The 22971-nt window shown below is 48.8% G+C and overlaps 3 protein-coding genes across 6 annotated transcripts; 2 read left to right on the top strand and 1 right to left on the bottom strand.

The window, feature by feature from the left end:
* Positions 1–177: 177 nt before the first annotated feature.
* On the bottom strand, positions 178–12587 carry bicra (BRD4 interacting chromatin remodeling complex associated protein). 3 transcript variants are annotated; one of them, XM_076146018.1, is made up of 14 exons: positions 12479–12587; positions 10344–10389; positions 10187–10232; positions 7183–9255; positions 6815–7006; positions 5110–5736; positions 4497–4689; positions 4297–4394; positions 4053–4187; positions 3910–3959; positions 3536–3684; positions 3341–3435; positions 3138–3243; positions 178–3044 (listed from the first exon to the last, which is right to left on the bottom strand). In XM_076146018.1, exons 2-14 carry the CDS (start codon positions 10382–10384, stop codon positions 1213–1215), a joined length of 5637 nt encoding a protein of 1878 aa, XP_076002133.1. In that variant the 5' UTR covers positions 10385–10389; positions 12479–12587; the 3' UTR covers positions 178–1212. The 3 variants fall into 3 exon arrangements, with proteins under 3 accessions (XP_076002133.1, XP_076002134.1, XP_076002135.1); XM_076146019.1 differs by having other exon boundaries at positions 3138–3240; XM_076146020.1 differs by lacking the exon at positions 6815–7006 and having other exon boundaries at positions 12479–12586.
* A 1296-nt stretch (positions 12588–13883) lies between these two features.
* napab (N-ethylmaleimide-sensitive factor attachment protein, alpha b) lies at positions 13884–19015 on the top strand. The gene is made up of 11 exons (XM_076146025.1): positions 13884–14110; positions 15140–15219; positions 15317–15433; positions 15781–15827; positions 16015–16092; positions 16228–16283; positions 16408–16492; positions 16623–16727; positions 16806–16874; positions 16982–17032; positions 17261–19015. Exons 1-11 carry the CDS (start codon positions 14013–14015, stop codon positions 17360–17362), a joined length of 888 nt encoding a protein of 295 aa, XP_076002140.1. The 5' UTR covers positions 13884–14012; the 3' UTR covers positions 17363–19015.
* Positions 19016–19252: 237 nt separating this feature from the next.
* Positions 19253–22648, top strand: b3gnt2l (UDP-GlcNAc:betaGal beta-1,3-N-acetylglucosaminyltransferase 2, like). 2 transcript variants are annotated; one of them, XM_076146022.1, is made up of 2 exons: positions 19253–19490; positions 20896–22648. In XM_076146022.1, exon 2 carries the CDS (start codon positions 21028–21030, stop codon positions 22381–22383), a length of 1356 nt encoding a protein of 451 aa, XP_076002137.1. In that variant the 5' UTR covers positions 19253–19490; positions 20896–21027; the 3' UTR covers positions 22384–22648. The 2 variants fall into 2 exon arrangements, with proteins under 2 accessions (XP_076002137.1, XP_076002138.1); XM_076146023.1 differs by lacking the exon at positions 19253–19490 and adding an exon at positions 19507–19681.
* The last annotated feature ends 323 nt before the right edge of the window (positions 22649–22971 follow it).

Raw genomic sequence — 22971 nt, 5'->3', positions numbered from 1 at the left:
CTTCTTAAAAAGTGTCATTATACACAATAAATACAATACAAAATTAATCTGTAATACTATATTTCAAATTCTCTTACAGTCTTTTTGTACATTATTATTGTTCCTTTTTTTCGCCCCATTTCATCAAAGTTTGTTGGGTTTGTGTTTGAATTGTCCACCAGGCTTTTTTTTTAAAAATAAAAAATAAAAACAACACAAGGGAGGCACAGACGGAGGCGACGACACCCAGCCGACCAATCAGACGCAACGGAGGGGATCCACATGTGTAACTGGCCTGCCCCCTGCTGACTGAACTGCATCCAGTCTGAGAGCGGCAGGGTGTGTGCGTGTGTGAAGGCGGAGGGGGTGAAGGGGGTGTGTGTGTGTGTGTGAAGAGGGGGGGGCGGGGACATGAGCAGCAGAAAGGAATTCCCACTTTCCATCTTCATTTCCATCTCTCTGATTCAGTGTCACATTTCCCAACAGCAGTCAGTCAGTCAGTCAGTCAGTCAGTCAGTCAGTGAGTCTAATTCATGACTCAGACCTTCATTGGCTTCGGAATGTTTTGAATGGCTGTAATGGCTGTCTATGGAAAGCTGACGTACGAGTGCAAAGAGCCCTCGCACAACAATGTACAGTTGCTGTGTAATCTAGAACAGAGTGTGACAGTGTGAGTCTGTGCTGCCTGTAGTATCGTGGGTTCTAGAGTCTGAACTGCTCCTCTGGTGTGTGTTTGTCGGGCAGCGTTTGTTTGTGACGACAGAGGGACAGTACATACTTATCATGATTTCATACTGTGTGTATTCCCCTCTGCCTCTCAGCTGCAGATAGAGTTAAAGGAAGTGTACTGGGTCTTCTGCTCCCCGGGACACTGAGGGGCCGCGACCCCATGATGAGAGAGGCACCGACGCTGCATGAGGAGGAATATGAAAGGGAAACAGAAACAGAGACACTCCTCTGACAGTTTCATCTCTCTACTTGAGCCTCACAGAGATCATATCCACACACCACAGAGACGACAGAGTGGGACAGGGCTGTCTCACCTACGTCACCGTCCGGCTGTAAACCACAGAGAAAGGTCTGGACAATTCAAAAGGACAAACAAAGCCAACAAAGCTTGGCAGAGTAGTACAGTGTGTCTGTTTTCACAGTGCCCCCCCTCCGCCCCTCCCCAGCACCCAAAATGGATCTCCGCGTCCCCCCCGTTAGTGTCCAGCCTGGGGCCGAGGGCCGTTATCTGCTCTGAGTCTGGGGCACCAGGCTGCCGTTGTGGCCGCGCCCACCGACCTGAGGGCGCTGGGCCAGGGAAGAGGACGAGGAAGCGGAGGAGGAGGGCGTAACTGAGGATCTGTGGGACGAGGCTGCCGAGCCCCCCGGGCGTTGGCTTTGGTGTGATCTGCCGCCGCCCCCTTTGAGGTGGTGGCCGCGGGCGGTGGGCTCCTGCTGCAGGTTGAGGATGCTGTCGATGGCGCACTGCAGGTGCTCGTTCAGAGATTCGTCCGGAGGGCTGCCGCTGGAGAAGCTGGCGTTATCCATGTCAGGGGAATCTGACTTGCAGCGTTTGGCAGGAAGTGAAGAGTCTCTTGTGCAGGAGGATTCTGGGGAGGGCGGCCCAGGTGCATGCTGGTCCACCCTAAATGTTCCCCCTGCCCTCTGTCTGTGTTTCCCGCTCATCCTCTTGTACTGACTGATATCTGTCTCTTGGTCTCCGTGCTCCTCTCCTCTCTCCTTCCCTCCCTCTCGCTCTAGGAGCTGTGGGAGATGATGATGCTGCTGCGAGGCTTTGATGCCGCGGTTGAACACCTCGTCCACCTGCTCCAGCCCCTGCACGGCGCTCCCCAAGTGGCCTCCTTCGTGGCTGGACGCCTCCCGGGCTCTCTTCTCCACCTTCACACTGGCTATCACTGTCCGTTCTGAAGGGGGAGACGAGGCCTTGGGCTTGGTTGGCGAGGGCGAGGGTCTCTGGTAGGGCAGGCTGTCGTCCCCTCCTCCCCCCGGCACGCCCGGTCGGACCCGGGGACTTATGTTCTCCCGGTAGGTTTTCCGAAGCGGGAGCCGACAGGTGGTCTGCGAGGACGTGGCGGTGGAGGCGGGATTGTGCTTGACCCCGCCCACATTGTGGTGCTCTAATGTCCCGTTCATCTGAGCGGACGAGGAAGAGGTGGAGGAGGTGGTTACTGACCAAGTGTGAGAGGAAGAGGAAGAGGAGGACAGCGGCGTGCTCGGGGTAGCGGTGCCTCCGGGCGGCGGGTTGGAATGGGTCGTTGCTATGGTGACCGATGAGGGGGAAGGGGTACATTTGGGGGACTGAGTTCTTATGACTGTAGTGGGCGTGGTTGTGAGTGGGCGGGGCTTTGGGGGCGGCACAGCAGGCTCAGGTTTGGGCGGGGGGGGCGGGGCCTGAGGCTGGGGGGCGGGCTGGCTGCTCTGCTGAGGTTGCGGCGTGTGGATGGGGTCTAAGGCAGTGTTGTGGACCACCTTACTGAATCCCGTTTGATCCTGCTTGATCTTCAGCTTCAAGCCAATTCGCCTGCGAGCCTCGTAGGTCTTCATCGGCGGTTTGCTGGTTCGCTGCGGCAGAGCGTCGTCGTCGTCGGCTGTCCGAGACTTAAAGGAAGAGGGGAAAGAAGAAGAAGAAGAAGAAGAAGAAGAAGAAGAAGAATGTCCTGCCGGAGCACGGGTGTAGGAGGAGCTGTGAGCGGCAGGTTCAGCCCCCAGCTTTCCTCCTGGAGCCGGAGCTGAGGCACAGCTGCTGGACCAGGACACAGAGGCCCCGCCCCCTCCCTGCTTTATCACCAGTTTGGTAGGAGGGAAAGGAGCTGCGATAGGTGCTGGAGCAGGAGCAGGAGCTGGAGGAGGAGCTGGGGTCGGGGCCGGAGCACTGGCAGGGACGGGGGCCGGGGCCGGGGCAGGACCTGCAGGCGCCGGAGCCGGAGCGGCTGCTGGGGCTGGAGCGGCTGCGGCGACCACATCACTCGTCGGAGGGGGCTCAGCAGAAGACGACGCCAGCTGTTGGGAGGAAACCACGACGCTCTCCAACATGCGTGCGTTTGCCACAAACTCCTCTGCAAAATAAAACATCCATGTTGTTAGAATGAGACAATTAGAAAAGACTAGACTATGTTTCATTACGTGTGACCACCAAAGCGACAGCCTACCTGGCCTCTCCTTCGCCAATATCCTGTCCTGATTCAGAGCGACCTTCTCCTCCTGGATGAACATCCGGTCGATCATCACCATCTCTGCCGACGGGCCCAGTCTCTGCTCAGGTTCAAACACCACAAGCTATCAGTTCGAAATCAATCCAGGGTGAAGGTGGAGACAGAGACGCTGCGGCAGGAGAGCCGGCTCAGACACTTACCTTGGATTCTGCAAAGAGCAGGTAGCGATATTTATCCAGCATGGCCTGGGTCCTCTTCAGCAGCTGGCTGGAGACTTTCTCAAACTCATCATCCACTGGGCACAGAACAACAGAACATCACAACGTTAATGCAGATCACGGTATGGTGTACATTGAGGTGTTTGAGCGCCGTGGGAGGAGGTGGCCTCTGCGTACCTCTGTCGTAATCTTGTGAGGAGTTGGCGGTTCCCTGGTAGAGGTGGTAAGGCAGCAGTCTGTGGAACGTGTCCTCAAAGGAGTGGAAGGGAGCGCCGTAGTTTGGGTGAAGAGCTGAACCCTGCTGCTTCCTCAGCTGCTCCAGCATCCTACAGGGAGGCGGGAGGGAAGAGGGGTCATTCACTACACACGCACAGAGACGTGAGGGGAGTGGGAACCGTGAATGTGCAACACACACACACACACACACACACACACACACACACACACACACACACACACACACACACACACACACACACACACACACACACACACACACACACACACACACACACACACACACACACACACACACACACACACACACACACCTGGCCTCTTTACTGGGCTCCGCGCTGAAAGGCATCTTCATCGTTGTCGTCTGTGAGAGAGCAAAGACACCGGTGAACAAAACACTCAATCATGGAATCACTCTGTGCTGCTTTCTGCATGTGTGTGTGTGTGTGTCCCTTACATGTGTTTGCATCAAAGCGGGGGCCTGAGGAGCCGACATCTGGGCCAGACCCGGACCCAGCACCTGGATCTGCATCCCCGTCTTCCCCAGAGTCATCCCCCCGACTGAGCTGATCACTCCCGGCTTTGGCTGAACCTGCAGGAGCGTCAGAAACAGATCAGAGGCGGAGCTCGGACAGAGATACACACTCATGTCCCGACTGAAGGACAGATGTAGAGTTCTGAAGCGTAGTCAGCACTCTGACCTGCACAGGCTGGGTAAGGCTGGCTGGAATGACGGTCTGGTTCACCACTGCTCCTCCTGGCCCCTGCACTCCTGAGAACACCTGCAGGTCGCTCGGTGCTGAAACAGGAAGTCACAAAGAATTACAAAGAGAAACGCCTCACCATGACTCCAGAGCAGAGCGGCTCACACACTCTGCCTGACTGCGGCGTGGAGCCTCACCTGTGACGGGGGCTTTGACCAGCACCGACGCCTGCTGCAGCACCGGGGGGAGCTGAGGCGGCGTCCCGACGGGGGCGGACGACGTTATCACCACCTTCTCCACAGACACGTCCTGCTGGGAGCCGAACTGAGCGGCGGTCACAGTTTGAGCTTGAGCCGCCTGCTTGGTTTGCAGCAGGATGTTCTGCTGGACCTGCAGGGACGCCCGCACGGTTGATTAAGTTACCGCTGAACTGAACTGCATTATTTCAGAGGTATTTACATCGTGTGTTGCCTCTTTGTGTGTGTGAACATGCAACCTGACATCACCACTCCATCACCACGGCCACAACAATGACCCGAGGGATGAATGGAGCCCCATGTGCCACAGCAGTAAATCCTGTCTGGCTCCAGATATAAAAGGCTCACACACACTCTCACCTCTCATATTACTCACAGCAACAGTGTGATCAGAGTATCAGATAGAAAAACAAAACAAAACAAAACAAAACACAGGAAAGAAATCAAGCCTACACAACTGTCGCTCTGCTGATTGGCTTTAAAGAAAGAGGAACACGGGAGGAGGGGAGGGGAAACAGGTGAGTGTGATGTTAGTGAGGGGACACACTCCTACCTGGTGCAGCTTCTCCAGCAGCTGCTTCTGTTGATGCGACGGCTGGCCGATGGCAGACAGGGTGTGGATTTGTGCGGCGACTAACTGTAGGTGGTGCTGCTGGTCGGACGACAGGCTCTGGGCGGGAACCTGAGCTTTCACTAAGGTGGCGACGGGCGCGCCGACGGTCGCCGTCATGAACTGGTGCTGCACGGGTGGAGCGGCGGGGGGCTTAGGGGACCGCGACACCGGAGGCATTTCCTGCTGGAAGGGGGCGGGTTGAGAGGTCAGCTGTGCCTGAGGTTGGAGATGAACTTGGATGTGCGTCTGCTGCGACTGCGCCTGCTGGGCCTGGCTCTGAGGGGCCGGCTGGGGGGGCTCCGGGATCTGGTTGTGGACTATAAAGAGCGGCGGGTGGGACGAGGGCGTGCAAGAGCGGGAGGGAGTCAGAGACTGCGGCTGAGGCTGGGAGGGAGGGCGAGACTGCTGTTGATGGTGCGGCGACTGGATCTGGTGGCTCAGGGTGAGGGGCGACCGGGCGGGCTGGGGGCTGTCGGCCAGCGGGGGCGCTGCGGTGTGAGAGGTCAAGGTCGGCATGGGAGACATGCTCTGGATCTTCAAGGGCTGCTGATGTCCAGCGGCCGACGCCTGAAGAAGTGGAACCAACAACAAACACAGATGATTATCTGGCACAAGAGTGTGCAACAGAAGGAAACGTGAACGCAGGAAGAACACGGGACAGACGGCACAAAGTCACACAGTTTAGCATGCACACACTGTAAACGTCTCTATGTGACAGCAGCGTCTACAAAACACACACACATCTGGGAAAAACAATGCAAAACGATACAAAAGCAAAGGGTTAGAAGGTAGAAGCCCATTGATTTGATCTGCTGTCTGTAAAGGATTACACACACACACACACACACACGCACACACACGCGCGCGTAAAGGAGCGATGATCATTTGGCGAGGCAAAAAGAAAACAATTGACAAAAGCAAGAGGTCAGGATTTGCGGGTCTGTGATGTCGGCTCAGGGGGTTGATCTGCAGACTTCAGGGGTGGGGGGGCAGGGAGGGAGGGGCTCTGGTCTGGGGGGGGGGTGGTTGTTGTTGTTAAATACAGGTCAGGATAGTACAAGATGGTTACACGGGGGGGGGGGGGGGGCTGAGACTAAAGGGGAGGTGCAGGGCTGAGAGGTGAGGGTAAAGTGATCAGAGACATGCAGGGGTGCCGGGTTACAGGTTACTGATGTCAGTGGGGATGGTGAGGTGACTGATTGATCCAGGAAGGTGTTAGTCCAGAGGTGAACGAGTGGTTTACCTGGGTGAGCACGAGCATGACTCATTATGTTGGGTTGCATAATGCAGAGACAAGATGAAACACATGCCATGATACAAACCAGGAAGTAATTAACTACAAACTACAATTAGAAGGTAAGAAGTCACCGATTAGTGTTAGTAAGAGTATTGACTAAAGGCTTTAGACATATGGGCGAGTGAGATGATGAATGAAACGATGCAGAGAACCAACAGAAGCTGCAAACAAATGAGGAGAAGTGTCTGAGCTCAGGAAATGCGTAGCAGCAGAGAGACGGATGAGAGGAATGAGAGGCACAGAGCAGAGGTGCAGAGGAACGACGGCAAAAAGGGAAGAGATCCTAATGTGGCGGCAGCAGCAGCAACAAGTGGGTGGGGCTTAACGTAAAGGGGGGGCGTCTTCTACCTGCTCGACCACTGCTGCCATGTGGGAGGGGCCGGGGGGAGGGCTGTGGTTCTGACCCGCCCGGGAGTCGGCTAATTGGCTGTCATGGACTGAGGGAGCAGTGATGCTGTTGCTGCTGACGATTACAGACGCCGGCACGCCCACAGAGGGGGCGGAGTCGGGGGTGGAGTCTGTGCGGTGGTGGTGCTGCTCCTGACACCAGCACGTTAACCGTTTCAGGGTGAGGGAGGGAGGGAGGGAGGAGGGGGGTTTGGAGGAAAGGGGAGTCAAATAATAAACCAAAGATGTCAGACCAAGATATCACTCCATGCATGTTATCTGTTAACTGTACACAATCAAAGCAAACATGCAAAGAGTTGAACTATGACCTGTTGCAGGAACATCTGCAGAGACTCCTGGCTCAGGATCATGCTGGAGCCCTGGTTGGTGAAGAGGACTCTGCCCGGGCTGTGCTGGGCCTGAGAGGAGACCAGGCCCACTGTGGTCACAGAGTTGGCCGTGGACACAGTAATGGACGGAGAGGAGGAGGCGACCGGGCTGGCGGTGGACGCAGACGGAGCCATGGTGAGGATGGAGGCCTGTGGCAGGTGTTGCTGCGTGGGATGAGCCGCCTGGTCGGTGGAACTCCCCAGCACGGTGACACACTCTCCGGCCTGGCCCTGGGCCGTGGTCACGGCTCCGGTGTTGCTGCTGGGGACGCCGCCTGCATGGGACTGGAGGGCCTGCTGAAGGCTCACAGCCGGGCTCAGCCCCTCCACCTGACTCAGCATCGTCAGGGAGTTCTGGATGGGCATGCCCTGAATGACCGTCTGGGCGTGACCCGACATGACCGTGTGGCTCTGCGTCTGCGTCTGAGCCAAAGTGACGGGCATCTGAAAGAGGGTGGGCTGGCCCATCTGACCGGACTGGAGCTGAATGGGTCCGGACAGGATGTGAGCTCCGGAGTGGCCCTGTGAGGTCAGCACCTGGCTCAGGTTGATATTCTGGTTCGTAGTTAAGATTTGGTTAGCAATGAGCTGTCCGCCCGGACCCTGACTGGTTATAATGTGGCCCCCGGGGTGCTGGGTCAGGATCTGCCCACCTGCCTGTAGCTGCGGTAAGAGAAACTGGTGGTTCTGCCCTTGTAGAACAGTCTGTGAGGGGATAACTATGCTGCCTGATTGGTTTAACAGCTGCACACTGAGGGGCTTGCCAGATGCCTGTGCCGCCTGCTGCTTGAACAGGGCTTGTTGAAACTGTGAGCCTTGTGATGTGGCTTGTGTACTCAGGACAACATTAGAGCCGGGCTTTCCTGTCAGAAAGGCTACATTCTGAGCAGCAGAAACTGGGAGCTGTTGGAGCCCCAGAGCCTTGTTGGCATCGTTTTGCAGGCTTTGGGGTGCTGGCTGTGGCTGCTGCTGCTGTTTAAAGAGTTTTGGTTGGATGGCTCCCCCCTGAGGGGGTTTAGGCTGAATGGGTGTCGGTGTGCGCTGGATGATGACGTTCTGCATGATTTGGCCTTGAGGTTGTGTTTGGGATCCAATTCCTGAAGTTAGAGGGGTACTGCCAAAGCCCACGAGCCCAGCAGGAGTCATTGTACCACCACTGCTGCTGTTTGTGCTGCTTACACAAACAGCCGGTCCATTTAAAGCTGGAGATCCCAAAGTGGATTTGTTCCCTTGGATCAGAAGTCCACCTCCAGAGGTAAGAACTGAGCCTCCAAGCCCCGCCTGAGTCCCAGCGGCCGATACCTCAGGCCCAGACTGGTGCAGCTGGTAACCACCCATGGCTTTAGCCAAGATTGGCTGCCCAGACTGGTTGATAGTCATGACTGTAGGCTGACCTACAACCTGGATCTGTCCGATACCCAGATGCCCAGACTGACTCCCGTTAGGAAGAGCTTGGAGGCTTGAGATGGGTTGAAGAGTCACATTTCCCAGGCCAACTTGCTGCATAAATGGTTGGACACTTATGGCCTTATTCATGACCTGGGGTTGAAGCTGAAGGCCCTGCTGAGCGAGCACTGACCCTAGCATGTCAGCTGTAGCATTGGGAGGAGTAGCAGTGGCACTTGGGCCTGAGCCAGGGAAAATCGCTGCTGCTCCCCCAACGCCGACTCCTATGCCTACGCCGACCGCAGCACCCCCAGGCCCAGAGAGGCTGGCATCAGGCAGTGTCTGAACCACCTGTGTAAGACCTGGAATCCCAAAAGAGCCCAGGTCGAGCTCAGCCTCTGCCTCCTGCAAGCTTTGCTCTGTGATGTTGGCCTCTGCCAGGCTCTGCTGCAGGATGTCGCACGGCTCGTGATTTGTCCCGATGCCATTGCTCCCTCCGTCTCCACCTGGGGATCCTCCCAGAATGTCATCATCCTCCAGGAAGTCCAGGTCCACGCTGACCCTGGGCAGGCCTGTGGGCTCGCTGGCCGACAGCTGGACAGCAGGCTGGACTTCTGGAACGTGGCCCTAGAAGGACAGAAGGTGTAAGAGTGACAACAGGCGACGGGGGACGGTTTCTGACCATGACATGGGATGGAGTGGAGAATAACTGCCTGAAAACAAACAGGCCCCATAAAAAGAAAACTCTGGATGTCATATCAAAGCCATTCAAGGTTTGTAGGGTGTAGAGGTCTGTTAGTAGAAAAGACAGGGTAACTGGAAATGCATGCGACATAGACGGAGAGAAAACAGAGGGAAGAGGATTGGGGGATTTTACTCACCCCAGAGGAGGAGAAGAACGAGCTGGAGGGGTCACTCGAACCATCCAAAAGGTCGTCATTGTCCAACTACAGACACACCCACCCAGGATAGGACAGACAGAAACCAAGTGTACCCAAACCAGCAGGCAAAAGCCACCAGGACAGACAGACAGACAGACAGACAGACAGACAGACAGACAGACAGACAGACAGACAGACAGACAGACAGACAGACAGGCAGACAGACAGACAGACAGACCATCAAACAGAGCAGGAGGGTGAGTTAAAGTGCAGGACACAGATTGTAAGGACCAGCAAAAGGATAAAGGGACAGAGGAGCAAAAGAGTGGGATTCACGGGATTTGGGAAGCGTTAGTATCAGCATTGTCTCATTTTGTGGATTTGCAAAATTAAAAGGGGGAAGGCAGGCTGACACCATAAAGAGTGCACTCAAAGGAAGCAAAAGCAACAATAAGAAGAGAGGAAGCCTGTAAATCAATCAAATAGCAGTGAGGGTCGTGGATTGTGAGGTGCGTCGAGGCGAAGGCTGAGGCTCCCTGAGATGCTCCACGCTAAACTCTACCAAACTCATCCCGTTAAGACTCCTGATCACCTCTCTTACTAAACAAACTACATCCATAAATCATAAACTGAGCACATGTGACTTCTTTTTACTGCCGTGTTGCTGTCATACTCACATGGGTCTCTGATCCATGAAGAAAGTCATTGAGAGCTTCTGGGTCACTGTGTGGGGGGGGAGGGGGAAGCAGTGAGGATTAGAACAGAGAGGCACCACAGAAGAAGAGATCAGTCAGTGAGTCACCAAAACATCAAACTGCCTGAACAATGACTTACCAAATTACATCTAACAGGCACCTGCCGTCTTCATCATCCATGACAACTGCAACACAGGAAAACACATTACAGCGGTGAAAGCTTGTTTATTCTTTTAACTATGAGAGAGACGTGCGTGTAAACCTGTCCTCACTCATATGCACCTGCGGTATTTACCTTTATGACGCTCATGTTTACATGTAGTGTTGACACTGTCGAAGTGCGACTGATTCACCTCACTGTTCATGTCTGAGACTGTGCTTCCATATTGTTCCTGGAAGACATTAAAGATGTCCCCTTCACGTTTGCATTCGTGGGTGAATACAAACCCAGTAACGCTTATTTGAATACTGCAGTCCGGTCCAACAGCATTTACTACTGCATCAGAAATGAGCCAACGCGTTTATTCAACACCTTTCTGACAAAGTGTCCACACAAAGTCACACATTCAAAGATTCATGTGGTTGGACTTTATGACATGGCTGTTACACTGAACTGCATTAGACTGAGCACGCGTCCCTAATGAGCAGGGAACTCTGTGTCACATTTGTTTTATCCAAACATGTGTTCTGTTAAAATCTATGACACGTCTATTACCACAACATATTTGGCCCCAGTGTTCATGATTTGGTTATCGAATATCAACATGACGTTTGATTGATTTTCAGCTTTCTGTGATGTAATAATACAACCTTCCTTCTTTCTCTCTCTTTTCTTTCCTTTCCCCCTCTTTCTGTATATAAAATAATCTCCAAAGTATCCTATAATTGTACGGGAAATGTCATGTAAAATGTTTGCTTCAATAAAAACAAATAGCAAAAAAAAACACCATATTGTCAGATGAACATTTGTCTTTTTGTCACAGAGAGCTGTGCTTCAAATGAGAGCATTAATCAAGTGTTTACAGAAAAAAGTGAGTTAGTATGTTTACTCACTGGCCATTATCGTTTTGACTTTAACGAGACTGATGTGATTAAATAGTGAGCTGTAGTTATTCTGACCAATCTAATCAAATATTATAATACATCAGTGTGTTAATAATGTTTAAATGTTACAGAAGAACATAAACCCACAGTTTAAAGTGATGTATAGGCACCACACATACGTAAGAAAAACATAGAGATAATCAGTCACGGTATTAAACAATAGATCAACTCCTCTTGATCTTCAGTTTGGTGAGGATCTAAGCACCATATAAACACTAACAACGCGATCTGCAGCTGTAAGGGAGTTGTGAGATCGAGATGCAGATGTTTGCTACACACGGATCGTGATAGACAACAAACCGAAAACGCGCGGTTTTCACACAGAGCCAGAGTCTCCAGCTGCGGGCTCTCACTGAGCCACCAACACACACAGCAGCCGTGTACACCGTTTACAACAAGAGTACAAAAGTGAAGCCATTTACACTCCAACTCTATCCGACGGGTGAGGAAGGCATCGCTCCGCCGGTTACCGCTCTTAACGCCAGCGGATCGGAGCCATCGCTCGGTCAGAGCCTAGCCAGTGCGCAGGATATGAATGGAGACACTGCAAGCTACGTGCTACATGCTAACTTGTGTTTTCAAAGAGTTTTTCATGCATATTTCACCAATTCACCACAACCATCAACGATTTCCAGTCTTAATAGTGACAAAGCTTTCTAAATTGATAATACGACCGATTCCAACAAGCCGTTTTCCTCCTTTTCAAGTATTTTTGTGCATCTGGATTGAATTTCGTTAGCCTAGCTTCCTAGCCTGCTAAGCTAAAAAAAAGGCTATCAACAATATTCAGCCCGTGCAGCTAGCTTCTGCCTTTGACATTCAAAACAAACCACTGTGCGACACAATAAAAACACTCTTATTGCTCAGCGGCGCCTCGGCACAGCCTACACCGGGAAGTACTGTTTGTTAAGGTGTTAAACCTCAATTGCGTACCGAGCTATCTGCCTCTGTGTGCAAGCAAAATATGAGTAAATGTTGGAATACTCCTGGATGAGGGGGGTATGCTTGGGAATTCGGTGAAAAAGGAGCATGTTTGCCGAGACGCGCGGCAATGTGGCGGCCGGATCGCACTTGCTGTGCAGTCAGCGGCGGCCCTGCAGTCTGCAACTATCGCAGCTTTGTTGCAGTTTTAGGTTTTAATAGAGAAAATGTTCATTATAACAAACTCACCCGAGACGATAGAGGTGCAGGCAGCGCGGGGTCTCCAGGACAGCCTCGCACGGGCTGCTGTGCAGGACCCAACTACAGGCAGGAAACAGGCCACTTCCGGTTTGCCTGATTGAAAATAGTGCGTAAATCGTATGTGGAGCTTGATGAACTATTCGACTGGGATTGATTAGTACATGTATTCGCTGGTTGGTTACAATCGGTTATCACTTGATACATCAACACATACATTTATATTTAGTTTAATGACTGAAAACGGCAAAAGGCAGAGACTATTTATGAAATGTGCCAGCAAACAGCAAACTATCCTTCTCACATCACCTTCAAATTATCAGTATACGCGGCAGTATTCAAACTGTCCACATATTGTACAGCAGATGTCACGGAAATCTAACACATATGTCTTTTGACTGTGGTAGGAGGACAGGGAGGGCAAACTCCACACAAAAATGCCCAGGACCCTTTTTTCTGTAACAGCTAACCATTGATTCAACATGGCACTATTTTCAGACACATTTCCCTAAAACTGCGTTGAAAAGCTGGTGGCTTTAATGTCATGTTTTGAAGACGTTTTTCTATAGAAGCACCTAGTGACCTAGGACTTCCTGTTTGTAAAGAGCCTGTATTAAGTTGTCTATTGTCATGGCAAATCAAATCCTGGATGTTTTTAACGGAGAATACAGTATATCTCAATAATGAACAAAAACAAAAAACAATGACAAAAAAGATGTACGATTTTAAGGGAGAGTTGACATCCTAAAATAAAAACAATGTGGTGCCACGGGAAGAAAGAAGATATTTATGTAAGACTCGCAAATTACTGTAAGGTTATAACCCTGGTTTAGGTTTTGAGAAGCATATCAATGTATTCTCCTCTGCCTTTGTCTGTCTATTGTGTATATAAGATGGCGTAGTCTAAAACTGAACAAAGTGAATCCTGAACAGGTACTGGAGACCGCATCAAGTCAACCCTGAGTCTGTGGAGGAATATGAAGCAGGTCCGAGAGCTTCTGAAGATCTTGTCCCCTCATGTTATAACAATATCATAAAATAATGTTGTGCGTTTTACGCATTTCTCTTGCTCTCTTAAGTCATGGCCGTGAGTTATTTTCAATATATTTAATAGTTCAGAAATCACATAAACAAGCATGCATGCCTACGCAACAACTGGCCATTGTACCAACATTAATGATGCTGTGGCCTAGCGGCTATGTCACCTATCTAAAACGCTCCTGGAAATATTTGTATTCTATGAACATTATGTGACATTATACGGAAATTATTGATATTTGTGTAACAACAGTAATTACATTCAGGATAGAGACACTTGCTTGGGGAGACTACAGTGCGTGCTGCGTTTGCGGACAGTTTATGATTTGCCGAGCAGCCACTGAAGGCAGCATCATGTCCAGCGTCACGTGACAGAGGTGACGTGACACGGCGAACTCTCTGCTCTGCTGCTAACGTTCCTCGGCGAGTTTGTTGACTTTCGCAATTGCTCCTTTTTTACCTTCAGAATTAAAGCAGTGACACAAAAATGGACAATAGCGGGAAAGAGAAAGAAGCCACGGCTTTAATGGCGGAGGCCGAAAAGAAACTGAGGTCGTCTCAGTCGTTTTTTGGAGCGATGTTTGGGTAAGTGTGCCAGCTCGCTAGCTCCAGTTGTGCTAATGTGGTCAAATCGACGGGGCCAAGTAAGCGGAAGATATGGCTTCTAACACACCAGAAAGGCGTCTAAAACTACGCCATAACATCACTGAAGATACAGTATTAACCGTATTATTATATTTTGTATCGTAACTTCTTGTAATTCTTACAAAAACTGGATGTCATTCGATTGTTGTCATCTGTGGGGGTTTAAAATGGAACTTTAGCTTCAAGGCTCGGACATGAACAGAGCAGGAAATAATGGTTTAACCATCTAGAAATAATGTAAATATATTTGTGTGTGTGTGTGTGTGTGTGTTTGATACTTATCCATCTTGCTTTCCTCATAGTTGACGTTCATTTTGCACACAGTTGTAGAAAATAACGTTGAACTGCTGTGTTCCGTTTAGCTGTGCCAGCATCTGGGCCCTGTTGATGTGTGTGTGTGTGGTAAACAGCCATCATTTTACTATTTAACACTTGTGCTTTTGTTGTCGGACAAAATGGCGGTCATTAAAATGTTAATAATTGTTATGGCTTAAATTAGTTATTAAAAAAGTGCTGTAAAAATGTAAACCAACTGCAGTATGTCCTACTGCTTTAAAGTTACCTGAATTGTGTGTGTGTGAATGTGTAACACAACAGTCACGTGAGTCAGATGGGCAGTAGGACATGTGCAAGGTAAAGTAGTGAATTTCTATCTGAACTGGATGCTAAACTGGATGTAAACAAAACCCAAAGTGTGTTTGTGCGAGCTATGTATCACATTATTTGACATGTACAGGGATTTTCACCCCAAAGGTCTGACTTGCTGTGAGTGTTAGTGATGATAAAGATAACAAACAATAATATTCTGCTCCAGTTCATGATTAATGTGCATCATTTGTTCATATATGAGAATGTATTTATATTCACACCTTTTCCTGGTGTGTATACGTCAAAACAAAGACAAGTGAAAATCAAAAAGTTGTAAATGAAGCCTCTTGTTTAAACTCAAGTGTGTCTGCTTCCACACAGGGGTTCATCCAAGATGGAGGAGGCCTGTGACTTGTATGTAAGAGCAGCCAACATGTACAAGATGGCCAAGAACTGGTGTGGTAAGAGGATAGTACAGTTTGAATATGTATAATGATCCATTTTGTCCTTAATTTATACCTCTAAATAACCAGATATCTACATCTTGTGCATTCGTAGCGGCAGGAAATGCTTTCTCCCAAGCTGCCCGCCTTCACCTGCAGATGCAGAGCAAACACGACGCAGCAACTAACTTCATAGACGCTGGAAACGCCTTCAAAAAAGCTGATCCACAAGGTAATGAGTCCTCGTCAGCCTGGGGGGGTCGCCTGCAGTGCCAAACTCATAATGAAGCTGCCTGATCAGTTGCTGTGGCTGGTTGATACAAAGATGATGTCAACAGCTGTCAACTTGTACTTGTTGAAGAGCTTTGTAATTGTAAATCTCAGATCAGCCTTGTTTACATGCAGATGTCATCATAGGAGAACTATCTAAAGAGGAGATGTGAACAAAAGTGATAATCAGGGATGTTATTCTATTTCCCAGGCTGTGATTGGTCAACTGGGATCCTTTCACACCAGAATGTTTTGTATATCTATATGTACTGTATATGGCTGTTATTTAATTGTTGTTTCTTCCAACAGAGGCTATTACCTGCCTAAACCGGGCTATTGAAATATACACGGACATGGTGAGTTCATGAACAAGAGTCAGGATTCAACATGACAGTTGCTAGAAAGAGAAATCGTGAGCTCTGCACAATGTAATTCAACAGTAGAAGTAAATGAACTCTTTGCGTGTTCATAATCTGACACACTTCAGATTGAGCTCCTCTGGTTGACCCCTTTGCTCTCGTGGCGTTGTTGTTTTGGATTTAGGGACGCTTCACCATCGCAGCCAAACATCACATCACCATTGCTGAAATATATGAGACTGAGCTGGTGGACATTGACAAGGTGAGAGGAAAGAATCATCAATTTATTGCATGATTATTTTCTGCTGAAACTCCCACTCTAAAGGTCTGTTTGATTGACTGATGTGTCTTTTGTGCAGTATGTGAACACTTAACACCCTGACCCTGTCTGTTCCAGGCCATTGCTCATTATGAACAGGCAGCAGATTATTACAAAGGTGAAGAATCCACCAGGTGTGTATTTTCAATGAGGCTTTATTCAGCATTGTTCCATTGCTTTGCTTTGCTTTGTTTTGGTTTGGTAAACCTGTATGTATGTATGTATGCATGCACTGATGAGCTTGACTTTGGTTTTCAGTTCAGCAAACAAGTGCCTTCTCAAAGTTGCAACCTATGCAGCTCAACTGGAGCAATACCCAAAAGCTATTGAGATCTATGAACAGGTAAGATGATGTCACCTGCATCTTTAGGTCACTGTGATTGTCACATTGTCACAGTTTGCACTTGAAGCATCCTCAAAGTGTCCGGGAACAAAGTGAGTGGATTTGCTGAACTGCTCTGTGTGTTTTGCAGGTTGGAACCCATGCGATGGACAGCACGCTCCTGAAATACAGTGCCAAGGATCATTTCTTTAAGGCAGCGCTCTGTCACTTCTGTGTAGACATGCTGAATGCAAAAGTAAGTCCGGACCAAAACGTTCTGCCCGTGTGCTTGTAAGACGAGCGTCTGTTCTAATCCTCTTTCTCCGTCAACCAGCTCGCTGTGCAGAAGTACGAAGAAATGTTTCCCGCCTTTTCGGATTCCAGAGAATGCAAGCTGTTGAAGGTAGCGTTTCCTTTTACCATTTTTCAAGCAGCTGGTAGTAGAAAGCCAAAGTCGGAATGATATAGATCATTGTTTTAAAAAAAAATCTTTGTTTTTGTTGTAACCAGAAACTTCTAGATGCCTTTGAAGAACAGAACGTGGACGCTTATACCGATGCGGTAAGTGATCCATGTTTGCTCACTGTTGACAAATTGTTCCAGATGAATGCACGACGGTATTAAGTCAAAGTCTAAGTCTAGTACTGGATTTATGATCAGCAAAGAAAAAAAAATCTAATCTGTTGTTGTGATGAGTAACCTTCATCCTCATCCCAGTGACTTTGTCAGACTTTGAATGTATTTGAATCTCATGCCACGTCATGGCACATGTCACCCTTCTGGTCTCAGGTAAAGGAGTATGACACCATTTCACGGTTGGACCAGTGGCTCACCACCATGCTGCTCCGCATCAAGAAAACCATAGAGGAGGAAGAGAGTGACCTTCGCTGATCCGCTCCCTGCTCATCTTCAAGCCCCCCCCACCCCCGACCCACCTCCCACTCCCCCAAAACCAGATGTGCATCCCTCTTTTCTGCCTTGAGCCTCTTTCTTCCATTCTTGCTGAAAACTCTTGTAATTTTCTGACCTTGACCCCTCATATTTCTGGACGAGTTCTATTTCCTTCCAGCCATGTTGCAGTATTTCCATTCAGCGCTCCAGAACTCTTGTGTCATTGGTGTGATCACGAGTGTCTGGAGTGCCCACTGCACACGTATGTTATTGTGACACAGGTGTCAGCCCGGTGTAAATTAGTTTCATAATTGGGCTGCAATACCAAATACTCACACCAGCACATTACTATTATTATTATAATTACTATTATATAAAGCTGTGTGGGAAGATGCTGAATCATTCACACCTCATGTACAAAATACACTCACTGACCTGAACAACCAAACACACACCTGTTCAACACCCTCACTATGAATCCTACATTTGTAAAGCTGAGAAGCTGATAGTGTTTACTTTGTGATGACATTGTGATAGTGAGGTGGTGTTGAAGTGATGATCAAGTATTTGGTCCAACCCAGTCGCCTCCACCCTCCAACACAGCACAGGCTCCTATAGGACAGCAGCACCAACCATGGAGCTGAACCCACACCTTGTTGTGTTGGATCGTTCTGATGCATCTCATAAAGGGGGACATTAAATCAGAACATTTGTTAATATGAGTAAAAATCACCAGACTGGAGCGCTCAGATTGGCTCGCCTTGGCTCTTTGTACCTTCTGAGCGCTCCAAAGTCCAATCCTAACTGGCACTACATCTCAGCTGAACGAGTCACAAACCCTTCTGCCTTACACTGCGAAGCTCTCAGGACTCACACAGCTCCATTTGTTAGTAAATCCATTCACTTTTTTTGTCACTTTCATATTAAATGCTTTTATTCTACAAAAGATGGAAAGAGCCCATGATCTTTGTGAGCATTTGCATAGTTTGTTATGAATGTATGGGAGTTATTTCTGTCACGACTAACCAGGCTGAAGCGAAACTCTGTGAGGCCTGCATGAGATGCAATAGGTGAGATAAACAAAACAGGTGTAATGCTCTGAACACTGTGTTAGTATGATGGAAACATTATCACATCCTGGGGATTTTTACATGAGCCACGTTGCCTGTCAAACCTTTGAATAAACAGCATCCAGGGTGTGGCTTCAGATGGGGTGTGCTCCATTTGTCTTAAAACAAAGGAAATGTCAATTTTAATGCTAAATATGTAAACTTATCTGTAACATACTTTCATTACATCACGTGTGTGTGAGAGTGTGTGTTTTCTGGTGTCATTGTTTAAAGTCTTTCTAATGTAAAATAAACCGGTAATATGAGATTGGAATATGAAAGATTCAACAAACTGCAGCACCATAATAATTGAGTCGATGAATCGGTCTTCAGGGGAATAAAACGGTGCTGTTATCTTTCTGAGATGTTTAAACTTTTGGCAGGTTTAAGTTTAAACGTTAATGTCTCGTTACTCACAATCTGTCTCCAGTTTGATGTTAAACCTGGTAGAGACACAAGATCATCATGGACCTGCAGTCACCTGCTCCTCTCCTTCTCCTGTTGAGTCATACTGGTGTGGAATAAACAACATTTCTCCTCCATCTTTGTATTTACTGTTTGTATTTTGTAAAGCAAATTCCACATAATGTCGTCTGAAGCTTAAAGAAGCACATTTCAGTTTAATTTCACCGTTAGACAAATGACCATCAATAAGGTCTATACACTAACTAAGACCCCTTTAAAATAGTGTTTTGATTGTGCGCTATTATCATGTGACGTCACTGTGTGAGGCATTAAAGAACATTTTGCTGTGTGTGTCGCGCACAGTTGAAGCCCCGCCCATAAGGTGAGAACAGGCCCACGCGGGGGACTGAATCGAGCGCACCTTGTCTCCTTGAAGACACCTGGACTGTTGTTACGTAGTTCAATGGAACTTTGGCACCGTCATAAGATGCGGAGCTGCTCCACACACACGTTGGTTTCATGTTTGGATCCGACACACGCCGGGAAATAGTTTATCCACCAGCTTTACCGGCCAGGCTGGGCTGTGACTGCTGAAGCGACGCGTCTCCTCTCAGGTAAGAAGGAATCGAACACCGTGTGTATGTGGATCCGCGTGTTTTATTAAACTGCGGTCACACAGCGTGACGGGGTGATCAACATGATCAGGCATCGAGTCACTACCCCCCGGGGAGCAGACGCGTTCAAAGACACACTCCGCTTCATCTGCGAATCCAGAGATTGGATGAATTTGTAGAACTATGCCCAGGTAACTTTTAAAACTCTTAAATTAAATTACATTTATGACGCTCGGTGGTTCCAGAAACAATAATAATTCCCCAGTTTGAACAGTTTGTCTCTTTTGTCACGTTTAGAGGTTTCATCAGAAATAAATGCTACAATACCAAACTTTCCTTGTAATTTTCCACATTGGTTATTGTTACTGATACCTTTCACGAGAGTACAGTTTTACAAGTAAAAATTATACACCAAATTATATTGTAATATTTTCACTTTACCATTTCAAATAAAAAATGTTAATGTAAATGTCTTTCTTTTGAGTCGTAATTACTCAGTTTCACTTAATGATGGTTTCTGAATGCGTCGAATTGAAGAATGCGAGTGGCAGCCGGATGAGCAGGGGCAGCCGGTGAGACGGGTTCAGTCCTCTCACCTGTGGCGATTTTGTAATCATAACTAATCTAACCAAGCCGATATGATAAATCACACACCACCACACTGCCTTCAAATCAAATAATAGTATAAATAAACACTATAATATTTGAAGTCTTAAATAGTGTCAATCGTTATCGTCGTGATTATTATTTTATTATTTTTCATCATCTGAATTTAGTCCGCAGCTGCTCTGGATCGCTTTTATCCTGTTTGGTTCCCACAGGATTTCATCTTCATGTTGTTCTCCTATCAATGTCAAGCCATCTAATTAAACACTGGGGAGTCCAGTGTGTCCAGTAGCAACCAGGAAAGAGCTTCAGAAACCTGTTTGTGAGACCAGCAGGATGTTTTGGATAACAATCTGACACGCATGTTGATGGTGTGTGTGTGTGTGTGTTCAGTCATTGTTTTACACTTTAAAGGTCATTTTGTCGCGTTTTTTCCTGATCTTGCCTTGAGTGCAAGCAACCAGACAGGACCGTGGAAAAGCGGCAGAATATCTAGGATACCACTCTGACATGCATGTTGATGATTGATGTCTTAGTCCCGGTCTAACACTGAAAGGGATGTTTTGTATCCTTTTTCTGCTCTTGCCATGTGTGAATGTGTGTAAACTCACAAGCATGTCACAGTTTGACATCATGAATGGAACCACAGTAGGGAATGTAACTTAATCCAGACACGGTTTGTGTTCGAGTGGCTAGTTACTACAAAACAATGCATGAGACAATAGAAGCTATAAGAGACAAACACAAAGCTAATTATGAACCCTGTGCCCCCGCCCCCCCTCATCCCCCTCCTCTGCAGGTGCACCTGAAGTGTCTGCGGCTTGGCTCAGCCTTCAACACGTGAAGAACAGAATACGCTGGTTTCCAGGAAGCTGCTGGAACATGAGCCGCTTTCAGTAACAACACACCTTTATAATCTTAAGGAGGACCAATGAAGTATATTCAGACATACGTGGCTCTAACGCTCCTTGGAAGTTTGTTCCTGATCTTCTTATTTTCCACCCTGCACACGGACATGGCCTACAGTCACAAGGCCCTGCCAGAGGACAGCAGAAGGCACCTGACCTCCTTGGGCCGTAATAGTACCGCTGCTGCTACGAGACCCCCGCAGCAGAGCACCCCCCAGGTCCAAATTAGGACTACTGCTGCTTCTATAACGCCACCCCCACAGCTAATCAAAGTCCCACACAACCCTGCTCCTCGCTGTAATGTTTCTGTGTCTGTGTCTGTGTCTTATGGCCTCAGAGAGCAGATTCCACACAACAAAGCCTACTGGAACCGTCTGCTGTATTCTGCCCTCGGGAGTGTGAACGATGGCAAATACACTTTCAAATGTGATGTCGGCGTGTCTGACTGCCAGGAGTCGGATCACGAGCTCCTGCAAACCAACGTGCACGACTTCAACTCCTACCCTCAGTTGTTTGGGGAGTTTTTGCGGAGGATTGGCTGCAGGTCCCCTCCGATCCTGATCGACCAGCCCAACAAGTGCCCACCTGGCCCAGGGGACACTGAAGACGGGACCTTCCTGCTTTTTGCCATCAAGTCAAACCCTGAACACTTTGTGCAGAGACAGGCGGTGCGGGAGACGTGGGGACAGGAGCGAGTGTATCAGAGTGGACTGAGAGTCCGCACTGTGTTCCTCCTGGGCAGCTCGTCACTGGATCTCCCCGACCTCAGTCTGCTGCTGTCGTTTGAATCCAAACAGTTTGGAGACATCCTCCAGTGGGACTTCCACGAATCCCTCCTGAACCTGACGCTCAAGGCCAACGTGTTCCTCCGATGGGCAACCAGAAACTGTCCCGACGTCTCCTTCGTGTTCAGTGGAGACGACGATGTTTTTGTCAACACCCCAGCAGTGCTCGACTACCTGAAGTCTCTGGACCCTGCCAAGGCCGCTCAGTCCTATGTTGGACACATCATCAGCACAGCCGCGCCCCTCAGGGACCAAAAGAGCAAATACTACGTCCCTCTGAGTTTCTATGAAGGCCCCTACCCTGCCTACGCCGGCGGTGGTGGTTTTGTCATCTCTGGGCCGCTATTGGAACCCCTATATTACATTTCGCACATCCTCCCGTTTTTCCCCATCGACGATGTCTACATTGGAATGTGCTTTAAGGCGCTTGGAGTTACGCCTGAAGCACATTCGAGCTTCCATACCTTTGACGTCCAGGAGCAGGATCGGGAGGATCTGTGCCTACACAAATCTCTGTTCCTTATTCACCAGCGCAACCCGTATCAGCTGAAGAAGCTGTGGAGAGGCATTCACAGCCCCTTGCTGACTTGTTGAAATCCTTTCCTCCACCTAGGAGGTTGTTTTCTGTCGTGTTTGTCTGTTGGCACAATATCGTATAAAGTGACTAATTTCAATGAAACATGGTGGGAGGCTGGACGTGATCCAGGGAGAAACACATTAAAATGTTGGCACCAGTGAGCATGATGGTGGCGCTGTAATAACTATTTACATTTTGGCCTTTAAGTTTTTAACTGAGTCACTGAATCCCCCTCCCTCCCCCACAGTTTCTTTGTTTCATCATTCATGCATGTAGGCCACGCCCATTCGCTCAAAACTACTAGGAGCAGATGGAAGAGTGGAAGCATCGTCGGCGTGGAGGTGAACCTGTGAAATCTAATCTTCAGACCTCATAAACGGGGGCTTGCTCCGTGTCGACGCCGATTACAGCAGGCTGTAAATGGTCTCGGCCTCTCCTTTTGACCTTTGACTTCTGTACTGTGGCACCAGTAGAGAATATATGGGAACAGAATTTGACTTAGTTTTTTCTACGGACGGACGGACGGACAGACAGACAGACACGCCAAACTATACTGTGATGTAATCTTCACTGAATTAAAAACAAGAGAAATTTGAAGTCTTTAA

The sequence above is a fragment of the Genypterus blacodes genome, unplaced genomic scaffold (assembly GCF_046128005.1).
Source record: "Genypterus blacodes isolate CSIRO-AG114 ecotype Tasmania unplaced genomic scaffold, CSIRO-AGI_Gbla_v1 ptg000032l_1, whole genome shotgun sequence".
NCBI classification, from domain to species: domain Eukaryota; kingdom Metazoa; phylum Chordata; class Actinopteri; order Ophidiiformes; family Ophidiidae; genus Genypterus; species Genypterus blacodes.
The sequence above is the reverse complement of the archived record's forward strand: the minus strand, read 5'-3'. Positions and strand labels throughout refer to the sequence as shown.

What these genes read in the sequence shown, in the direction of transcription:
- b3gnt2l (XM_076146022.1), top strand. Translation starts at nt 21,028, where the DNA reads ATGAAGTATATTCAGACATACGTGGCTCTAACGCTCCTTGGAAGTTTG.
- napab (XM_076146025.1), top strand. Translation starts at nt 14,013, where the DNA reads ATGGACAATAGCGGGAAAGAGAAAGAAGCCACGGCTTTAATGGCGGAG. An exon ending in TTTTTTGGAGCGATGTTTGG is followed by an intron (nt 14,111 to 15,139) that starts GTAAGTGTGCCA and finishes GCTTCCACACAG; the next exon opens with GGGTTCATCCAAGATGGAGG. An exon ending in TAGACATGCTGAATGCAAAA is followed by an intron (nt 16,728 to 16,805) that starts GTAAGTCCGGAC and finishes TCCGTCAACCAG; the next exon opens with CTCGCTGTGCAGAAGTACGA.
- bicra (XM_076146018.1), bottom strand. Translation starts at nt 10,384, where the DNA reads ATGGATGATGAAGACGGCAGGTGCCTGTTAGATGTAATTTG. An exon ending in CCGCTTTGATGCAAACACAT is followed by an intron (nt 3,960 to 4,052) that starts GTAAGGGACACA and finishes GCTCTCTCACAG; the next exon opens with ACGACAACGATGAAGATGCC. An exon ending in ATTGGCGAAGGAGAGGCCAG is followed by an intron (nt 3,045 to 3,137) that starts GTAGGCTGTCGC and finishes TTTATTTTGCAG; the next exon opens with AGGAGTTTGTGGCAAACGCA.